This window comes from Loxodonta africana, chromosome 9 (assembly GCF_030014295.1).
Source record: "Loxodonta africana isolate mLoxAfr1 chromosome 9, mLoxAfr1.hap2, whole genome shotgun sequence".
NCBI lineage: Eukaryota > Metazoa > Chordata > Mammalia > Proboscidea > Elephantidae > Loxodonta > Loxodonta africana.
The window spans coordinates 47,634,343-47,654,892 of NC_087350.1; the positions used below are offsets into that span (position 1 = coordinate 47,634,343).

The window sequence follows — 20,550 nt, forward strand, 5'->3', positions numbered from 1 at the left end:
GGGCCTGGTTAGAGGCAGGGAGGCCAGTGACGGGGTAGTGGCAATAGTCCAGGTGAATGATGGCAGTGGCTTGTAAGTAGACATGGTCACATTATGTCTTGGAAACCTCGAACGTTATAGGATGAGGCAATGGGGCCTGGAGTGAGGCCCCAGGCCCTCAGCTTTAGAGCCCAGACCTCTGTTCTGAGCACCCTCCTTGGCTCTGGCCACCCCACCCTGGTCTGATCCCTGATGCAGCTAACCCCTCCCCAGGGCTCTTCTCGTGCTCCTGGGAGCCTGAAGGGAAGTGGACAGGAAGCCTGAGGAAGTACTGGGACGATCCCAGTGTCCTGGCCAATCTGTTCCCAGCAGTGGTAGGATTTCCGGGCCTGAATAGCCGGAAATGCTGGGATGGGACACCTCACCCGGGAAGAATGGGTGGAGATGGGCAGGAGGAGGGCCCCCACCCCACCCCACCCCACCCCCACTGCCCCTGGACAAAAAGAACCTGAGTGGCTTTGGAAACCTACTTCAGCTAAGCTGCAGCCTGGAGGGCTGTGGTTAGAGGTCAGGAAGGACTTTCCAGAAGGGAGGGGTAGCAGCAATGACCCTAGAATGTCAGAATAGGGAAGGCTGTCAGATAGCTTCTCAATGAGGAACCCCGGCCTTGGGAATTAGGGGGATCTCAGGGTGAAATTCTGCCCTAAGAAAACACACCTTACCCACCGCATTCTTTTTTTTAACTCAGCCTTCTTTTGTTTTAAATATTGGGCTTCTGTATTTGAAGAAGCAATTTCCTAATGTTTGAGCTCCCCTCCCCCATTTTGCAGATGGGAAGACTGTGGCCTGCCCTGGCCAGAGAAACAGGGCCTAGCATCAATAGAATTAATGATAATGATAGTGGTTTACATTACTTGAGTGTTTACTATTCATCCATTCATTTAAGCAATGAAGCCCTGGTGATGCAGTGGTTAAGAGCTTGGTTACTAACCAAAAGGTCAGCAACCCTATGGAAACCCTGTGGGGCAGTTCTCCTTTGTCTTACAGGGTCGCTATGAGTTGGAATCAGCTCGATGGCAACGGGGTTTATTTAAGCAATATTTATTTAGTTCCTTATTTTACTATGTGCCAGGTGGAGCCCTGGTAGCACAGTGGTTAAGCGCTTGGCTGCTAATCAAAAGGTCGGCAGTTCAAATCCACCAGCTGCTCCCTGGAAACCCTATGGGGCAGTTTTTCTCTGTCCTATAGAGTCACTATGAGTTGGAATCAACCCAACGGCACCGACTTTGATTTTTTATGTGCCAGGCACTGTGCTGGAGGAGAGGTGTTTGATAGTCAATGAAACAAAGTTTCAAGGAGACTTCAGATAACAGTAAATAAGTAGATGTGAAGTGATAATTTCAGGTAAGGGTAAGAGCTGTAAGGAAAATAAAGCAGGGTTGGGAAGAGGGAGTGAAGGAGGGAGGGGGGTTATTTTAGGTAGGATGGTCAGAGAAGGCTTCTCTGAGGAGATGAAATTAAGCAGTGCCTTGAATGAAGTGGAGCCCTGGTGCCACAGTGGTTTAGAGCAGTGGTTAAAAGCTCGACTGCTAACTAAAAGGTCAGCAGTTTAAATCCACCAGCCACTCCTTGAAAACCCTATGGGGCAGTTCTACTGTGCCCTATAGGTTTGCTGTGAGTTGGAATCGACTCAATGGCAACGGATTGAATGAAGTGGGAGGAGCAAGTGAGATGCATGACAGTTTGGGGGAAGAGCTTTCCAGGCAGAGGGAACAGCAGGTGCAAAGGTCCTGTGACAGGAATGAGCTTATCAAGGAAGCCAGTGTGGCTAGGGCAGTATGAGGGAGACATGCTGGGGAGCTGATGAGGCAGGCAGTTGGGTACCAGGTCACACGGAGCCTTATAGGTTGAGGTTTATGCCTGTTGTTGTGGGGTAGTAACCCCCATTCACTCTCCAGGGAGGAACAGTTCTGGTTTGGATGGTAAATTACACGGCTTGCCATTTACAGGCTTTGGAAAAGAGTTTAGATTTTTTTCTTAGAGGGATGGAAGCCACTGGAAGTTTGGGGTGTGTGTACCATGATCTGTTGAGGTTTTAATCTTAGGCACAGTCTGGCAGTGGTGTGGAAGCTGGCTGTAGATTGTGAGAGCAGACACAGGGAGCCTGCTCAGAAGGCTGCTGTGTGCTCCATGATGAGATGGTCCAGACCAGGGCTGGGGCTGACACATGGAGAGAAGTGATCAGGATCTATTTTGAAAGCAGAACAGCAGGACTTCCTGATGGACTCGATGTAGAATGTGAAAGAGAGGAGGAACAGATGACCACAAGGTTTTGCCCTGAGCGACAGGAAGGATGAAGCTGACATCGACTGAGATGGGGAAGATGGTGTGGGGAGCAGGGACGCAGGGTGGGGAGGATCAACAGTTTTGCTTTCTGTAGGACAAGTTCAAGATCCTTCAGACATCCAAGGAGATATGTCAGGGAGGCAGCTGGATTTACGAGTCTGGTGTTAAAGGGGAAGATCCAGGCAGTATTAGAGTCAATGGCATTGAAGGCCATGGACGGGGTGAGGTGGCTCACAGTAGAGAAGAATGATATTTGTTTGGCACTCTGGCAGAACAGACAAGCAGCCACTCCTCTGGCCTCCCTAGGCTCCATTCCAGCCCCACTGAAGCAGAGGGGATCAGTTCCCCAGCCTTCCGTAACCAGCAGTGTGATGGGAGTGCTCAGCCCCAGCCTGGGGCCCTCCAACATTCAGTTGGGGGGGGGTGCGGGGGGTGGTGGTGGTGGTGGGAGGGAACCAGGAGAGCACGGAGTCCTGAAGCTAGGTGAAGAAAGTGATTTAGGAAGCAGACACAACATTAAGCATAAACATCATTAGCTCCCTGAGTCCTCGCAATAACCTGATGAGACTTACCACTGATTTACAGGTAAGGAAACCTAGTCTCTGAAAGGTGAAGGGACTTGCCCTGAGCTGCCCAGCTGGAGAGTGGTGGAACAGGGCTTGCACCCAGGCCGGCAGACACCAAAAAGCTGCAGTGCACCCTCCAGCCATCAGGGTGAGCCCTCTGGGCTCTGAGGGCCAGCACTGGCCCCAGCCAGGTGGGCAGAGGCTGGCAGCGAGGGGACCAGGCAGGGTGGGGGATACTCACGTCTCTTCTCTCCTTCCAGGGCTGCTGGGGAGCTGGAGGCTGGCGGGGACTACGTGAAGGTAGGAGGGGCAGGGCCTGGAGTCGGGTTTCATCTGGGAACACTGAAGGGCTCAGAGCTCCTCCCTTTTTTGGGAACCCTGTTAGGAGCCAGACTTCACTGCCTCTTCCCAGGAGGAGAGAGTCTACAGACTTGGGCAGTGCTTGGGGTCTGGTTCTACCCTGAGCACCTTCTCCCCACACCTGTGATCATTCTCTCATGGCACCAAACTCAGGGCATCCCAATGCTTGTCACCATCAGACTCCACTCCACCCAAGGGTGTCACCATGCAGAGGCTGTGACCCTTGAATCTCACCCAGTCTTTGAGCATCTACCATGTGCTGGGTGCTGGGACTTGGGAGCAGGAAAGGATGACTCAGTTCTTTATCAACAGATAATGAGCACAGCTCACATTTATTGAAAGCTTAATTTTTCCTTGGCAGTGGGAATGTTGAAAAATCAGCTTTGAAATAACAATGATATCAATAGTCTTGTCACATTTTGAGTGTCTATCTTATCATGTGCAGGAGGAGCCCTGGTGGTGCAGTGGTTAAGCACTCAGTGGCTAACCAAAAGGTCAGCAGTTCAAACTCACCAGTGGCTTTGTGGGAGAAAAGACCTGGCCATCTGCTCCCGTAAAGATTATAGCCTAGGGAACCCTATGGGGCAGTTCTGCTCTGTCATAGAAGGTCGCTATGAGTCGGAATCTACTCGACAGCACCCAACAACGCTGTATGCAGAGCCCTCTGCTGGCTGCTGGGCACTGGAGGAGAGACAGTCTTGAGCTCTTTATGTGAAGGAGGTTTTTGACTTCTTTCTCTGTCAATGAACATTGAAGGCTTTTAAACCCATTTACAGATGGGAAACTCAGAAAAGTGCAATGACTTGTCCACAGTCACACAGCCACTATGGGCCAGAGTTGGGATTGCAGACCAATTTTTTCTGATGACAAGACCATGTACAAAGCCCTTGGCCTTTCCACACTAGGAACACCCCCCACCCTTCCACCTCCCATTCCCCCCTACCCCGAGCCAGGCCCATGCTGAGGACTGAGTACACAGCAGAGGTCAAGGAGCACCAAGCCATGTGGGGCCAGGGCAGAATCACACAATGGCTTGGCCTTGTGTTTTGCAAATTTAGTTCCAGATCTGCCATGTACTTGCTGTGTGACTTTGGGTATGTGCGTCATCTCTCTGTGCTGCAGTGCTCACCGATGTGAAACGGGAATAACAGCAGCACCTCCAATGCAGGGTTGCTATGGGCTCAATTAGCCTGTGGCCATGAATGAGGGAGCTAGGCCTGGAATAGGGCAGGCTGGCCTGCCTCCTGACCCCAGGAACATTCCGTTATCCTGAGATGCTGCCTGTAAAACTGTAAGTGACTAGTAATGAGGCTGGGTGTGGAGTGCTCAGAGCTGCTCTCTCCCACATCATAAAGGCTCCAGATGTAGGGAATGACTCACCTGGAGAGAGGGAAGATCAAGGAAGACTTTCTGGAGGAGGAGGCATTGAAGCCAGGCCATTGTAGTTGACTGGGAACATTCACTGACATCCTCTCTCTGAATGAAAAGTTGGAAAGGAGTCAAGGATAAGTGAGGATGGGTGGGAGATTGGTCCAGGCAGAGGTAAGAGTGCGGGCAAAGGCAGAAAGCAAGCTGGGGGAGCCCAGGGAGTATAGCCCAAGGCTGCAGCAAGTCAGGCAGGAGCTGCTCCTGGAATCCAGGCCCTGTCTCCTCATTCAGAATCCTTACACCATAGGGAGAGGGAGGCCCCAGGGAGAACCAGCACCAAAGACAATAGGCGGAACACATGGGGGCATATTTCAATACCTCACAAATCCCAATTGCCTGGCAAGGTAGTGAGAGTCCCATCACTGATGGTAGTGAGATCTCTGTGAAGACTGTTAGCTTTATATTTTTTTCCTTTAGTTTATGGGTTTAAAAAATGTAGCTTCTTTAAACATTATGAAAGAACTAATATCACTGAAACTGATTCAAGCAATCCCCCAAAGGATGAAGTCCTTGTTTTAGTTTCAAGCCTCAGACAGCAGTTGGAATCAATGCACAGTTTCCGAAAGTCCATTCATCCTCTGAGATTCTCATCTTTGAAGAATCCAGAACTTCAGCGTTCTCACATCATGATGTGAGAATCAATCATTTGATTCTAAGACAAGGATTCTAGAATTCCAAGGCCCTAAAATTCCAGGCTCCATGCTCAGAGCTTCAGATGTATTTACAGAAAAAAGCAAAAGAAAAACAAAAGCTGAGGCCCAGAAAGGTGGACTCAGCTGCCTGAGGACACACAGCCTATCAGAAGAATTTGAACTTCCACCATACTGATGCAGAGTCAGGACAACTCCCTTTGCATTGAAGAGCATATGATTCTCGGACAAAAAAAAATCCAGATTCTAAGACACTAAGCCTGAAAATAATAGCATGCATTTATTGAGCACTTACTTTATGCCTGCCAGCTTACATGCTTCAGCCCAGCCAGTGCCCACAAGAGTTCTGTGAGGTCAGCATAATTATTAGCTGCATTTTCCAGATGCATTTCCCAAATGAGTAAATTGGGGCTCCAAGAGAAGAGGCTGGGGTGGGGGTGGGGCTCTGCTAGTTAGGGAAGAGGCCAAGAGTTGAACCCAGGTCGGCTTCCCTAACCATTGAGCTTACTGGCTCTCTGTACCCCTAGTCTGTCGGACGAACATCTCGAGATTCCCAGCAGAGAGTCTCTGATACCATATCAGAGATGAGAAACCTTGGGCTCTGGGAGATTTCTTGAGGCCACAAAGGATTTGGTCGAACACATACAGGGATTTTTCCAGCTTTAGATGTGATTTAATTCAAAGTCTCTCCCCTTTCCTGGTCAGTGAGGGGCGCAGGGAGTGGGGGAGGCAGGACCCCAACCCCGCCAACCCAGGGGTTCCCACCTTATCACACCGGCCCCCAAGTCGCCTCCCCTTAGCAGGTCCTTCTCTCTGGGCCCACCGCGTCGGGGCAGCCGGAGCGCGCGGGGCTGGAGCCCTGGGGGCGAGGGGCGGGGAGTGGGGCGGGCGGAGGGAGGAACAATGGCCCCCTCCCCTCCCCTGGCCGGCTGGAGGGTGGGGTCTCCCCGCCCCGCCTCCCCGCTCCTCCCCTGACAAGGCGATGAGGTAATCGCGCCGCCAAGAGGCACGCGCAGCCGGTGCCCAGCCCGGTCGGTCCCGCGCCCCTGCCCCGCGGCCGCCGGTCCCCCGCGCCGTCCCAGCCCCGGCCTCCCGGCCCCACCATGACAGAGCGTTGCAGCCTGTGGAGCGCCCTGTCGGCCGCCGCCTGCTGCTTCTACCGCGGCTCCTTCGTACAGGTGCAGGTGAGCGTGCGGCTCTGCCACTGCCGGGCGCGCCGGGCTGGGACCCCTGGCCATTCCGCCCGGGGACCGAGGGCAGGGGAGCTGCAACCCCGCGGCGCCTGACAGGGTCGGTCCTAGGCGGGCAGCGGGCTGAGGGAGGGGGCGGGGTCGCCCCCAGCTTCACCTCTGGGCACTCAGAAGCTCCGCGGGCTGAGGGTCCAGTTGCCATTCCCAGGACTCGGAGAGGGGGTGCTGGGGATGCCGTTCCGGTACTGCCTCCGTCGCAGGCGGGAGCTGCGCTGGGGCACTGGGTACGGGGAGATGGGGTCCCCGGCATCCTGCCGGTCCTCCAGCGAGCACTCGGGCCCCTGCAGCTGACCTGGGCAGCCGGGCTCCCCATTGTACCGGCGTCTTTGGGCTGGAGTCTGAAGGCTGAGTGGGGGGCGGCAACCTGAGGGGATGCCACGGGTGCTAGGAGTGGAACCACAGCGCCCTCAACCCCCCTGCCCTCTAGGTGGGCTCGGGCACTCCTGGGGCGCAGGTCCGGCAACCCAGCTGGCTGAGCAGTGCGGAACGGCGCCGTGGCAGTGAAAGGGTTAAACAGAAGGGGGTGGAGGGGAAGACCCGGACCCCGCCTCTCTGCGGAGCATCCTCTAGGGATGGTTTTGCTTGGATTTGGGATGCCATGGGGGCTAGAGGGAGGATGCTGGGCGCAGGGCGGTGGGAAGGGGTTAAGACCTTGACCTAGGGTCTAGGCGCGTTTGCCTCGCGAGCTCCCTGGGGGACGCCGGGCGCGTCACCTCTGTGCTCCCGGGGCTCACACACAAGCTCGGAGCCCGCCTGAATGACGGCCGCGCCGGCGGAGCGCAGCATCCCCACACCGGCCAATCAGGCGCGCGCAGGCCGGGAGGCGGTGAGATCATCTCTGGCCAATAGCAGCGCGCCGAGCTCAGGGATGCTGCATTAGCGCCCCAACCCCCCCCCCCCACCGCACTCCTGGGAGCTGGGGACCCTCGGGCGAGGTTGAAGAGGAGGGCACAGGGACCGTGGGGTTTCCCATCCTCTTAGTCCTCAGACAGATGCTCTGGACTGTGTCAGGGACCAAGCTGGTCCCCCCCCGCCCCCCTCCGATTCTTTCTGATCATTAATTAGTGCTGGAAAAGAGGAGCCCAAATCTCTCCTCCTCTTTAACAGGTGAGGTTACCTAGCTCAGAGAGGGAGAGTGACTGTCTCAAGGTCACACGGTGGCAGTCTTGGGGCCAAGCTCTTTTCCACACAGCCCTCTCCCCTTTTCTGCCCCATGTCCCTAGCTGTGGATCTGGTGGAGGTTCTCAGATGCATGTTCTTTGTCAAGGAGAGGGACCCAGAAGCTAGGGTATTGGTCCCCTTTTCCCCTGTGACCCCCCACTCTCCCCTACCCAGGCTTGGTGTAGTGTGAGAAGTGAGGAGACCCAGTGGGTGTGAGGGGGAAGGCCAGGGACTCCCAAGAATAGGGGACCTCTTGGAGAAGTGTAGGTATCTGAGAAGGCCCAAATAGCCCAGCAGAGGTCTCCCTGCTCCCCGCCCCCATCTCTTTCTGCAATGGGTAGAGGATGGTCAGACTCTGGATCCCAAGCCCTACCTCTCCTCTGATCACCCCCCTGAGCGCCTTTACGCATCCCCACCTCCACCATCTGTCCCAGAGCCCTGCAGGCCCCTCACAGCTCAAATTTTCATGGGCCCACTGCCAAGGTGCTCCTGCCCCAGCTTTGTCCACCTCAGAGAATGTCCCATTGCCCCTCCCAGGATCTCAACCTGGGAGTCCTCTCCGACCCTTCCATCCTCTTCCCAGTCAATGGCAATCTAAATGCCCTCCCCCCCATTCTCTATCCCCACGCCCTACCCTGCCCTGCCACGGCTTGGAAAGCACTCCACACAGCAGATCAAACTCTGCCCCAACACTTAAAAGAACCTTCTGTGACTCTGCTGGAGCCATCTGGGTAAACGCCAAGGCCCCAGGCAGCCTCAAGGCCCTGCCACACCTGTCCCTGCTACCCCTCCTCCCCAGCTCCTTTAAAGCTTCTAACCCATCCTCCCCCTTCCACTCAGCCCTTGGCTCTGCCTGCAGGGCCCAGACTTTACCACTGTCTTCCCACAAACTCTTCCCTGCTCTCCCGCTATCTCCACCCTGATGCTTTTACTTGGCTGAGCCAATCCTCCTTCAGGCCTCAGTGGAAACATCATCTTTTTAGAGAAGACCTCCCTGACCCTGCACCAACCAGATGGGGGTAGAGGGAAGAAGGGAGTTCTCATCTGGTCCCAGAGCTCCCTGGGTTCCTCAGAACACACCAAAACCTGGAATTGCTTGTCAGTGTCTGTCCTGCTCCTGCACATGGGCTCCCTCAGGCCAGGGTCCACCTGTCCTGGTCACCTTGGGGTCCTGGCCTATGGCAGAGGACCTGGATCAGAGTGGGTCTTAGTCCATGTGGTTGAATGAATGGAGTCAGAGATTCTAGATTTCTCTGAAGCCGGGAACCAGGGTGTCTTGGAAGCAGTGTAGATTGGAGTATAAACTGAGGCAGCGTGAGAGCAGAGGGGTGAAGGATGGAGCTGCCAAATTAGCATCTGAGATCAGTGGAACAGATGAGGAGACAGGGAGTAGACCAGAGGACCCTTGGACTCTGAGGAGCAGGGAGCCCTAGAGAGAGCTACTTGGGCTGAAGTTAGCCCCCTAACCCCTGATTTGTCCTGCCTCCTGGCCAGCCCTGGAATCTTTCTGTCCTGGGGCACCCAGATGGGATTTGGCCAAGGCTGAGCAAATCTTTGGGGCCTGGAGTTGGAAGAATGGAGGGGAAAGAATGTCTCACATTCTCACAGGGACAAGGGCATTTGTGTGCTAGGGCAGTGCTCTGGAGCTGTCTCTCCTTTCATCTTGGCAATGCTGTGAGGCAGGTTCTGTCGTCATACCCTTTGTACAGATGAGGAAGCTGAGGCTCAGAGAGGCAAAGTCATTTGCTCAAGGCCACACAGCTTGTGGGGCAGTACTCAAGCCTAGGTCCAGCTGGGCACTACCATACTGGTTGTCATCTAACACTACTGATCCCTCCCAGCTGCATGGGTGCCTTAATTTGCGAAGTGCTTCTCCATCTATAGAAACCTCTCCTCATAAAGAGGCCTGTGAGGCAGGCTAAGCAGGGCACACCACTCCATTGCACAGAGGAGGAAACTGAGGCACAGAGAACTCACTTGGCACAGCTATGATTGGGCTGGGCTCCATAGTGGGGGGCTAGCTGGCAGTGGGGCCTCCTTCCACTGCCCCTGCCCTTAGGGCCCCTGGGGTTTGTCAGCCTCTAACCCCTAGGCCACAGGAACCAGGAAACTAGAAACATCCCCTCTTGGGGAGGAGGATGGGTATAGTCCTGGGCGTTATCTCTAGTGGGTGACCTTGGGTTTCCCTGCTGGGCTTCAATTACCCCATCTGACAAGGATTGCTTGAGATGGCAAGGGGCAAGGGATGGGGGAATTGTAAATGACAACCCAGATGGCATTTGTCTGTATGTGAAGGCCTCTGTGGCCCTGTTTATAGTGGCTCTCCCCCAGCCTTAACTGTATAATTCACCTTCCCAGAATGTATCCTTGCCCAGGCAGCCCATGCCTCTGCCTGCGGTATCTGTTGCCTTGCCTGCCTGTCCAACTAGAAATACCTCCTGACCCCACTTTCAAGATCAGCTAAAGTCTTGGTGTCCCTGGTGCTTAAAAAAAATAGTGAGTGTTATTGCCACCTCCTCCAGGAAGTCTTCACTGACCCCTCCACCTCCTAGACTTCATCTTCTCTGTTCTAAATTGACCTGGCTCTTCTCTGCCGCTGTCCAGTGCTGTGGTGCTGACCTCAGTCTGCTCAGAAGCTCACGCCAACTTTTGCCTCCCCTTAGACTGGGGTGTTCCTTGAAGGTCTAGGTTTATTTATTGCTGCATCTACCCTGGCACATAGCATGGGGCCTGGCACATTGCGGGCACTGTTTGGTAGAATGAATTGAGGTTTCTTTAGTCCTGCTGGTCTAGGAGGAAACCCTGGTGGTGTAGTGGTTAAGTGCTACAGCTGCTAACCAAAAGGTTGGCAGTTCAAATGCACCAGGTGCTCCTCAGAAACTCTATGGGGCAGTTCTACTCTGTCCTATAGGGTAGCTATGAGTCAGTATTGACTCAATTGCAATGGGTTTGGTTTTTTTTTTTTTTATAGTGGTCTAGGAAGCCAGGAGTGCAAGGTTCCAGCAAGCCCCCTGAGTGAGGGTCTTCTGGCACCTGTGCCTCAGTGTTCCCAGAATCCTAAGATGGAAGGAGTTCTTGAGGGAACAAGGTTGTGAGGGGAAAAAGAAGGAAGCTTCTGATTGGGTACCAACTCTCGCTGTCTCCCACCCAGTTCTCCAAGGAGAAGTATATTCTGGACTCATCACCAGAGAAACTACACAAGGAGTTAGAAGAGGAACTCAAACTCAGCAGCACAGATCTCCGCAGCCATGCCTGGTATCATGGCCGCATTCCCCGTGAGGTGAGTGGGCCCTGAATCGGTACCTCAGAATGACCTTCCACCTACTGCCTTGGCTGGCCCCAGCCGTGGCCCCAGCTACCAAAAGGCTCTGGCATATTGCTTGGCAGGTTCAATCAAAGTGAACTGGGACGATGTCTAGCTCTGCCATTTACTGATTGTGTGACCTTGAGTAAGTCACTTCAACTCTCTGAGCCTCAATTTCCTCATCCATAAAATGGGCATACAAACAGTACCTAACTCAAAGATTTGCTGTGAGAATTAAATGAAATAACGCATGTAAGGTGCTTAACATGATGGCTGACACATAAGCTGAAATGAATATTGGCCTCTGTATTGTTGTTGTTACTGGTCTATGTATTATCCTCTTGTGTTTGGTTAGTAAGTATCAGTCCTTAGGCTACTCAGTTTTGGCAAAGTTGAGTTTCTGGGCTGAGGGGACTTCTCAGGCACACACTTGGGCTGATGGATCACACCTCTTCCCTCTTTCATTCACACTGCAAATCCTTGTCAAGTACAAACTCTGTGCCAAGCCTCGTGTTGGGCACCAAGGACACAGAGATAAAAAAATTTGGTGGCTTCCGTAGAGGGCTTGTGGCCCAGGGTGGGATCTGACAGCAGGCAGGCAGCGAGGGGCTGGTGTGAGAAGTTCAAGAATGGAGCACCCTGTATGAGCGCAGGTGAGCCTGGGGAGGGGGCCCCAGGGAGGGAGCAGCTTGGTCTGGTAGAGGGAGGCCTTTGAGAGATGGAGAGGAGCTCACTAGATGGGTGGGGCGGGAAGGGCACACTAGGCCGAGAGAACAGCTTGAGGATGCAAAGGCCCAAGATAGCCAGAGTCCTGGGTGATTGGAAAAATGAGGCTGTGAAATTCACTCTGCCCAGTGGGAGCCCCAGAAGGAGTGGGTCTGAGACTTGGGTCTCAGATCACAGAGACCCTCAGACTTCCCTAGGACTCAAGTCCTTGTCACTTCCATTCTAGGGTGTTGATGTCCTTCCATTCCTGAGCCTCTGTGCCCCAGACCCTGGGCTGAGGTGCCTCTGAATCTGGGTCACTGTGTCCCCCTCAAGCTTCAGATGTCTCTTCACTTTGTCCCCCAGGCCTGGATCTCTGGGCTCCCCTGCCCCTCTTCTACTCCAGCCTTACTGTGCCCCCTCGTAGGTCTCCGAGACCCTGGTGCAGCGCAACGGTGATTTCCTCATCCGGGACTCGCTCACCAGCTTGGGTGACTATGTGCTCACATGCCGCTGGCGCAACCAGGCCTTGCACTTCAAGATCAACAAGGTGGTGGTGAAGGCGGGTGAGAGCTACACGCACATCCAGTACCTGTTCGAGCAGGAGAGCTTCGATCACGTGCCTGCCCTTGTACGCTATCATGTGGGCAGCCGCAAGGCCGTGTCAGAGCAGAGTGGCGCCATCATCTACTGCCCTGTCAACCGCACCTTTCCACTGCGCTACCTCGAGGCCAGCTATGGCCTGAGCCAGGGTGGCGGCAAGGCTGCCAGCCCCGCCAGCCCCTCGGGCAAGGGCAGCCACATGAAGCGGCGCAGTGTCACCATGACTGATGGGCTAACTGCTGACAAGCTCACCCGCGGTGATGGCTGCCCCACCAGGTAAGCCAGGACCCTGCACAAAGCCTCAATTCTCCCTGCTGGTCAAATGGGGGGTGTTGGTAATAAGAGCACTGGTGAGAAAGGGAAGGCACTGTTCACACGGAATGGGGTGAAGTTGTTCTCCTGGAACCTCTGTGCAGGAAAGAACAGGATCAAGGTCAGGAAGTGCTACATAGAGTGTCTTTAGCCCTGTCACTTCTCTCTCTCACGTTCCTACCTATAAACAGCTCTCACTCAAGCAGCCTTCTCTGGCTTAGGAGCATCTCTGGCTGCTGTCCTGTCCTAGGGATGGGACTTGGACCCCGCCCCCCACTGCCATTCCTCTCCACCCTACCCAGCTGGGCCAGGGTGGGCATCAGAGCAGAGGCCTCTGCAGTGTATTAACCTCTGCACAGGGAATGGAATGTTTTCAGCAACATTTTAAGAACTCCCAGTTGCAAAGTAAGACCAGGGCTTAGGATCTCAGGAAAAGCCTCAGCAGCTGATCTGTCCTGAGGCCCTACTGTGTGCCTGGCCCTGTGCTTAGTGCTTTCTGTGTCTGATCTTACCGACTCCCACTTCCCCCTGAGAGGTAGGTCCTATCCCCGCTTTATAGATAAGGAAACAGGCTTGGAGAGGGAAGCCACTTGCTGGAGAGTGGTAGCACCAGGATGCAAACCCAGGTCTGCTGACTCCAAAGTCTGTGCCCCTAGTTGCTATGGTCTCCCGCACTGTTTGCAAAGAGACCTGGTGACTTATGCCACCAGCACCTGGTTAGACCCCCACAGCCCCCTCTCCCTGGGCCTGGGCTGGGGGCTGCCAGCTGAGGAATTGATGGATATTCTGTGCCCAGCAGCCACTTGGTCTGTGGTTCGGAACCAGAGGCTGTGATGGCACCGGAGCCACAGTCGTGTGTGTCCAAGGTATCCTGAGCATGGTGTAGAAGCAGTGAGGAGAGGCCAGGCTGGCCAACTTGTTCCCTCAGGCTCCCCAACCACTGTCTAGCCCCTGACCCCACACAGTTCTCCAAGCTGAGGGCAAAGTTTTCAGGGAAGGAAATAGTTGTGCAGGTTGTAGACTGCACGAGGGATTCTGGCCCCAGGGGCAAAAGGGAACTGAAATCCAGCCCACCCTCTGTTCATCAAACTGGGGGTTCAGCAAGCTGGGGGCACCAGAGGATGGATGTAATTTACTAATTTGCACGAAAGCACCATATGGGCTAGTGGGGGTTCTGGCCTGTATCCTGATCCCTCTCCCTTCTCCTTCTAGGGGCAGGAGGGACACAGAGGGGCCTGAGAAGCCATAGCTCAGCGTGGGGTCCCCAAGCCTGGCCTCTTAGGCTAATCTCAGCCTTGTAGGAGGGAAATGCTGGGTAGGGGTGGAGAAAGAGAGCAAGATATGTTGAAGGTACTAAACAGACACCAGGCGAGTGAAAGCAAAGATTGGAAGGTGCTGGCCAAAGTCCTGCTGGGGAGTCAAGGCCTGAGTTCCCACCTCTTCTCCTGACTTGCTGTGTGACCTGTTAAGTCCTTCCTCCTCTGGGTTTCAGTTTTGTTTTACCTGTCAATTGAAAGGTAGGACTTGATAAACCCAATCCTTTCTGGCTCTGCAGTTCAAGGGACTGAGGATAGAAGTGGGGGGGGGAGGGGTCACCGGGGCTGGCTGAGGACCCTGCCCCCCAGGCTCCATGCTCATGAAGGTGTCTGCTCCACAGTGCATCACTGCCCCACCCCCGGGAATCCATCCGCAACTGTGCCCTCAGCATGGATCAGATCCCAGACCTGCACTCGCCCATGTCCCCCATCTCCGAGAGCCCCAGCTCCCCTGCCTACAGTACCGGTATGGCCCAGGGAGGGGGGAGGGGCAGGGCGGGGGCATTCAGGTATACTGTGTGTGCACACATGTGTACTGTCTTTGATGACTTCTGTTAGCCAGCATACGATTATTTGTGTTTTTGCCTCTCTTGTGACACAATTTTGCAATGCCCTAGAAGAATTTACACTCAAAATCTGCCAGTGGAACTACCAATGTCAACCTATCCGTGGCTTGTTCGTTCAACAATGATTTGTTAAGTCCCTTTTGGATACCAGGCACTTTGCGTGAAATGTGTTGTCCAGGATGCAGTGATGTCTGGTAGTGGCCCATGTGTTGCTGGGCCTACCCTCAGAAGCTGTGCATTTCACCCATGCAGTAATACTCAGCTCCCATTGCTCGAGCTCTTCCTGAGTGTAGGCTCTGTGCTGGGCCCTGCTTTGGCTGGAACTCCAGTGACTTAGCTCCATGGTTCCAAGTGGCTGGCTCAAACAAAATCAACTGGGCTGTGCTTTTCTTTTCTTTTTTTAATGTAAAGTTTCTATTGTGGAAACATGCCACTAGCTCATTTCTTGTGGGAGAGAGGGAAGTTTTCAAGCAGCCATATTGTCCCCATGGCAGGCAAAGTGTGGTGAGAGAGGGGCAGTCCCAGGAGGAACCTTTGCCTGGAGAGGCTTCTGCTGGAGTGTTGCTGTCTGTACATGTCGTCACAAATCCTTCCCTAAATGTAGGGCCATCAACTCGGTTAAAACTACAACACGCCTTCAAAACAACACCCCTGACTATACGCACTTGCCTGAAATTATAATTTCTAAGTAATTGTGGGATAATAAAATAACTCAGGAGTCAGGACTTAACACCTGGTTTTAAATCCCAGCTCCACCACTTGCTGGCTGTGTGACTTTGGGCAGGTCAGTTCACCTCTCTGAGCCTCAGTTTTCTGATCTGTACGGTGAGGATCATAAAAGTACTTACTTCACCAAATCCATTGCCGTCGAGTCGATTCTGACTCATAGCGACCCTACAGGAGAGAGCAGAACTGCCCCATAGGGTTTCCAAGGAGCACCTGGTAGATTTGAACTGCCAACCTGTTGGTTAGCAGCTGTAGCTCTTAGCTACTGCACCACCAGGGTTTCCATTTACTTCACAGACATGTTAAAAGGATTAAATGGACTAATGTGCAGAGAAGACAGCAAGAGCTCAATAAATGGCACCTCTGATTTTTGATGATGGTTTTACCGCTATTGACCAGTATATCTCCAGCATGTAACAAGCCCCTGGCACACAATGCGTATTCAATAAATCATTACTACTAATTCTTTGAAAAATAATTCCATGTGGCACAATGATCTCCAGCAAGTGCTTAGTTTCTCTGAATCACTGGAAATTCCTTTAGGCCATTCAGTGGTTCCTCAAGGGCTTCGGCAATCTTAGGCCTCTGGTATGCTAACTCTGGGGGTCTCGTTATTTCAGAGTATCACCAAGGGCTGGTCAGTTTGCCAGAGTCTTCTAGGCCCAGCCTCTGCCCTGTGTGGGTGTCAGGGGCATTCCCCTGTAGGGTGAAGCCTGCCCTTTGGGGAAAGGGTGGTGAGCTCACTGGCAGGGAGCCCCTGTAACCAGTCTTCTCCTCCTCTCTCTCTGCAGTGACCCGTGTCCATGCAGCCCCTGCGGCCCCCTCTGCCACAGCGCTGCCTGCCTCTCCTGTCACCCGCCGCTCCAGCGAGCCTCAGCTGTGCCCCGGAAGTGCCCCAAAGCCTCTTGGGGAGTTGGACAAGGGCCCTCATGCCAGCCCCTCCCATAGCCTCTGCAAGGCCTCTCCATCCCCGTCACTCAGCAGCTACAGCGACCCGGACTCTGGCCATTACTGCCAGCTCCAGCCTCCCATGCGTGGCAGCCGTGAGTGGGCAGCAGCTGAGGCCTCCAGCCGGCAGGCTAGGAGCTGTGGGGAAAAGCTAAAGGAACTGTCAGAAAATGGAGCTCCCGACGGGGACTGGGGCAGGGCCTTCACAGTCCCCGTTGTGGAAGCCACCTCTTCCTTCAACCCAGCCACCTTCCAGTCACTTCTGATCCCCAAGGACAACCGGCCACTAGAGGTGGGCCTCCTGCGCAAAGTTAAAGAGCTGCTGGCAGAGGTGGACGCCCGGACGCTGGCCCAGCACGTCACCAAGGTTGACTGCCTGGTAGGTGCTGGATGCGTGCAGTACCTGTCCTCTGATCTTGGGACAGGGGTCAGAGCGATGAGGGGCTGGCCTCCACATTCCCCAAGTATAGAGACAGCGCCTGGATTCTAGCTTCATGGCTGTCCTTCACCTGCTATGTGACTCTAGGCTGGTCACTTGGCCTCTTTTGGCCTCCATTTTCTCCTTTAAAAAAGCAAATAACAAGATGTTCCCTCCAGGTGTCAGTTTAGCACAGGAACTGGGCAGTCTTGGTGTCTAGCTCCCTGGGACACTTGGAGCACTAACTGGGACTTCCCATAATGAAGCTGCTGAAAGAAATTCGGCTGGCTGGTCCGGGGAATATGAAAGGGCTGACTGCCCATTTCACGCCCCCTAGTGGAAAAATAAGGAAAAAACCATTACCTTTTTTTTTTTGGCCCATACATTGTCAAAGCCTGTGCCTTTTTGTGAGTCTTTGGTCATCTAAGGATTCCAACTCGCTCTGTGCCTCAGTTTCTTCCTCTGAAGCTTGGGGGTACTGATTTCCTGGTCCCACTGTCCTCAGAGCCTGGGAAACAAGAAAAGACACAGGGTAGACATGTTGCTTCGTGAGCCCTTTCTCTCCCTGGGCCTCATGTTTGCCCTCTGGAATAAGGATGCCTTGGTCCTTAACCTTAACTGAGTAACTAACATGCCAATTACCTCTGGGCATTTTCCCATTTATCCCCCATTTTACAGATGGGGAAACTGTGGCTTACTCAAGAGAGGCAGAATTCTTGCTCAGAGCGTTAGCAGCAGAGCTGGGATTCAAACCGGGCCTTCCAGGTTGTCCTCCAAGATAAAGCTCTTTGACTCCCAGATAGCTTGGGCCATCCCTGACAGGAAATTAATCAACCCTCTGGGCGTCCTTGCAGGTTGCTAGGATACTAGGCGTTACCAAGGAGATGCAGACCCTAATGGGAGTCCGCTGGGGCATGGAGTTGCTCACTCTCCCCCATGGCCGGCAGCTACGATTAGACCTGCTGGAAAGGTAAGGCAAGCACCAGCACGTGGGGAACCGCAGGGAACCCACGCAGGCTACCTCACTCCCCTTTTGTGCCTGGTTGGCCAATCAAGTTTCTCAGCCGGGCTCCACCAGGGCGCTGGCCACGCCCCCTAATCCCAGTGACCAATCACAGCTTCTCAATATTAAACAGTAGCGACCCTGGTTTCTCAAAGCTTGAGTTATTTATCTCCGTATTCGTCTTTTGCGTCCCCTTGACCAATCACAGCCCATCAGCCATCTCCCCGCCCCTCAGTTCTGTGTTCTCGTCGCTCATTCTTAAACAGTTCTGCCTGCTGAATTCCACGAACGATCACGAGCCCCTCAGTCTGACGCGCGCGGTACCCTGGCCCCGCCCCTGACTCGTACAGACCGATCGTAAACCGCTAAGCCATCCTCTGGCCACGCCCCCAAATCTCCCTGACTGCTCACACCCCCTTGACTTCTGGCTCTGCTCCGCCCAACAACAAGCAGGGGCAGACACCCCTCGGCCCCGCCCCCTCTGACTCGGCGCTCTGACAGGTTCCACACCATGTCCATCATGCTGGCCGTGGACATCCTGGGCTGCACAGGCTCCGCCGAGGAGCGGGCGGCTCTGCTGCACAAGACCATCCAGCTGGCGGCCGAGCTGCGGGGGACCATGGGCAACATGTTCAGCTTCGCCGCTGTCATGGGCGCCCTGGAGATGGCTCAGGTACTGAAGGGCCCACGTAGAGCAGGGCATCCGGCAGACTGTCTTGAACAGCCCTGAGATACGTTCCTTTGCGGTGGCTGTGTATCGAATTAGGAAGAACTTTGTGATTTTCTGGGGAGCATGGGTGAAAGGGCAACTGGGCAACCCGAGCTCAACTGCTGACCTGCCCTGAGAGGGTGACCAAGTCCTTTCCGTTCTCTGGCCGTCAGTTCTCCCATCCGTCAAATGAGTGTGGAGCACTATGAGTTTAAAGCGTAAAAATAAAACGGCTGTCTTTAGTGAGCATTTGTCATGTACTAGCTGCTACACTAAGCGCCTTACAAGCACTGATCCCTCCAAACACTTTATGAGGTAGGTGTTTTTATTGTCCCCGTTTTATACACGGAGAAATTGAGGCAGACCGGTAACTTGCCTAAGGCCACACTGTAAGAAGCTGAAAGAGAATTTGAGCGAGTGTTTTACTTGAGCTTCAGCCTTATCCACACCATACTGACTTTCCTATGCCTAACAAATAACAGGATCCCAGAGACAGTGTCCTGGCTGCAGCTCCCAGCTCTACTACTTATTGTCCAAAAGACTTGGAGCAAGTCAAGCCAGTCCTGTGAGCCTTAGTTTCCTAATCTGTAAAATGGGTTGTTGTGAGGGCTTCATGAGGTACATATGAAAAGCAGTCAGCACTCTGGTTGGTGCGTGAATGGCGACAAGAATTATTATGATTCGTATGCCGGCTTTCCACTCAGTGGAGTTGCCTGTGGCCAGTGGCCCCTGTTGGCCCCCTTCCTGGCTGGTTGCTCACAGTCTGGTCTCTCCAGATTGCCCGGCTGGAGCAGACATGGGTGACCCTGCGGCAGCGACACACAGAGGGCGCCATCCTGTATGAGAAGAAGCTCAAGCCATTTCTCAAGAGCCTCAATGAGGGCAAAGGTACTTCCCCAACCTTGCTGTGTGACCTTGGACAGCCATCCCACAGGTTTCAGCCCTCTCGGGCCAGCAAATATGCTCCCAGTGTAGATGATGAGGGCTTGACTGAGCCCTGTGCAAGCTGTTCTCCCTTAGCCCACTTCCTGTATCTGGCAAATGTGTAAGCTGAGTCAGGGCTGGGCCAAGGCTGCAGTCAGTGGCTGGGGCTATGGGTTCAGCTGGGGGAATCTGTTGTTGTTGCTGTTAGGTGCCGTCAAGTCGGTTCTGACTCATAGCAACCCAGTGTACAAGAGTATGAAACACGCCTGGTCCTGTGCCATCCTCACAATCACTGTTAGGCTTGAGCCCATTGTTGCAGCCACTGTCAGCCATCTCATTGAGGGTCTTCCTCTTTTTCGCTGACCCTCTACTTTACCAAGCATGATGTCCTCCAGGGACTGGTTCCTCCAGGTAAAATGTCCAAACAAAGTACACGAGATGAAGTCCCGCCACCCTTGCTTCTAAGGAGCATTCTAGCTACACTTCTAAGAGATTTGTTTGTTCTTCTGGCAATCCATGGCGTATTCAATATTCAACAAAATCATAATTCAAAGGCATCGATTCTTCCGTCTTCCTTATACATTGTCCAGCTTTCACGTGCATATGAGGCTATGGAAAATACCGTGGCTTGGGTCAGGCGCACCTTCATCCTCAAAGTGACATCTTGTTTTTTAACACTTTAAAGAGGACTTTTGCAGTAGATTTGCCAATGCAATACGCCATTTGATTTCTTGACTGCTGCTTCCATGGGGAAATCTGTAGGGAAGGGTTTGTCCCAGGAGTCAGGAGTGCTGGAGGCCCTCTCTAGGACCTCAGGTGGGCTCCTTTCCCTCCTGCACCTCAGTTTCTAGGACTGCAGCGAACATTTGGGCCCTCGAGGGTCTCTGAGTGCCTGCTGTCTCCCTCCCTGCAGAAGGCCCACCCCTGAGCAATACCACGTTTCCTCATGTGCTGCCGCTCATCACACTGCTGGAGTGTGACTCGGCCCCAGCTGAGGGTCCTGAGCCCTGGGGCAGCACGGAGCACGGTGTGGAGGTGGTGCTGGCCCACCTGGAGGCTGCCCGCACCGTGGCGCACCACGGCGGCCTGTACCATACCAACGCCGAGGTCAAGCTGCAGGGTGAGTGACAGGTTGCATGGGGCAGGTGCAGGAAGAGGGAGGAAGACAGTCACTGACCTTGTGACTTGGGCCTCCCTCCACCTGACTTGCTGCTCCCCTTTTCTCCAAATATCCACACATTTCTCCCCATCCCTCTCTTTCCTGCCCTGTCTCCTG

General features: G+C 53.9%; 1 protein-coding gene across 3 annotated transcripts in view; it reads left to right on the plus strand.

Annotated features, from left to right (window-relative positions):
* SH2D3C (SH2 domain containing 3C) overlaps nucleotides 1-20,550 on the plus strand; it is a 34,575-nt gene that overhangs the window by 11,550 nt on the left and 2,475 nt on the right. The window contains exons 3-11 of one of the 3 annotated variants that reach the window (XM_003407713.4): nucleotides 3,152-3,191; nucleotides 10,892-11,020; nucleotides 12,177-12,628; nucleotides 14,322-14,446; nucleotides 16,064-16,599; nucleotides 17,493-17,608; nucleotides 18,143-18,314; nucleotides 19,127-19,238; nucleotides 20,188-20,394. In XM_003407713.4, coding sequence (XP_003407761.3) covers nucleotides 3,152-3,191; nucleotides 10,892-11,020; nucleotides 12,177-12,628; nucleotides 14,322-14,446; nucleotides 16,064-16,599; nucleotides 17,493-17,608; nucleotides 18,143-18,314; nucleotides 19,127-19,238; nucleotides 20,188-20,394 — 1,889 coding nt within the window. Of the gene's footprint in view, nucleotides 1-3,151; nucleotides 3,192-6,394; nucleotides 6,514-10,891; nucleotides 11,021-12,176; nucleotides 12,629-14,321; nucleotides 14,447-16,063; nucleotides 16,600-17,492; nucleotides 17,609-18,142; nucleotides 18,315-19,126; nucleotides 19,239-20,118; nucleotides 20,395-20,550 lie in introns of those variants that run through there. The other 2 variants (XM_064291394.1, XM_064291395.1) reach the window with 2 other exon arrangements.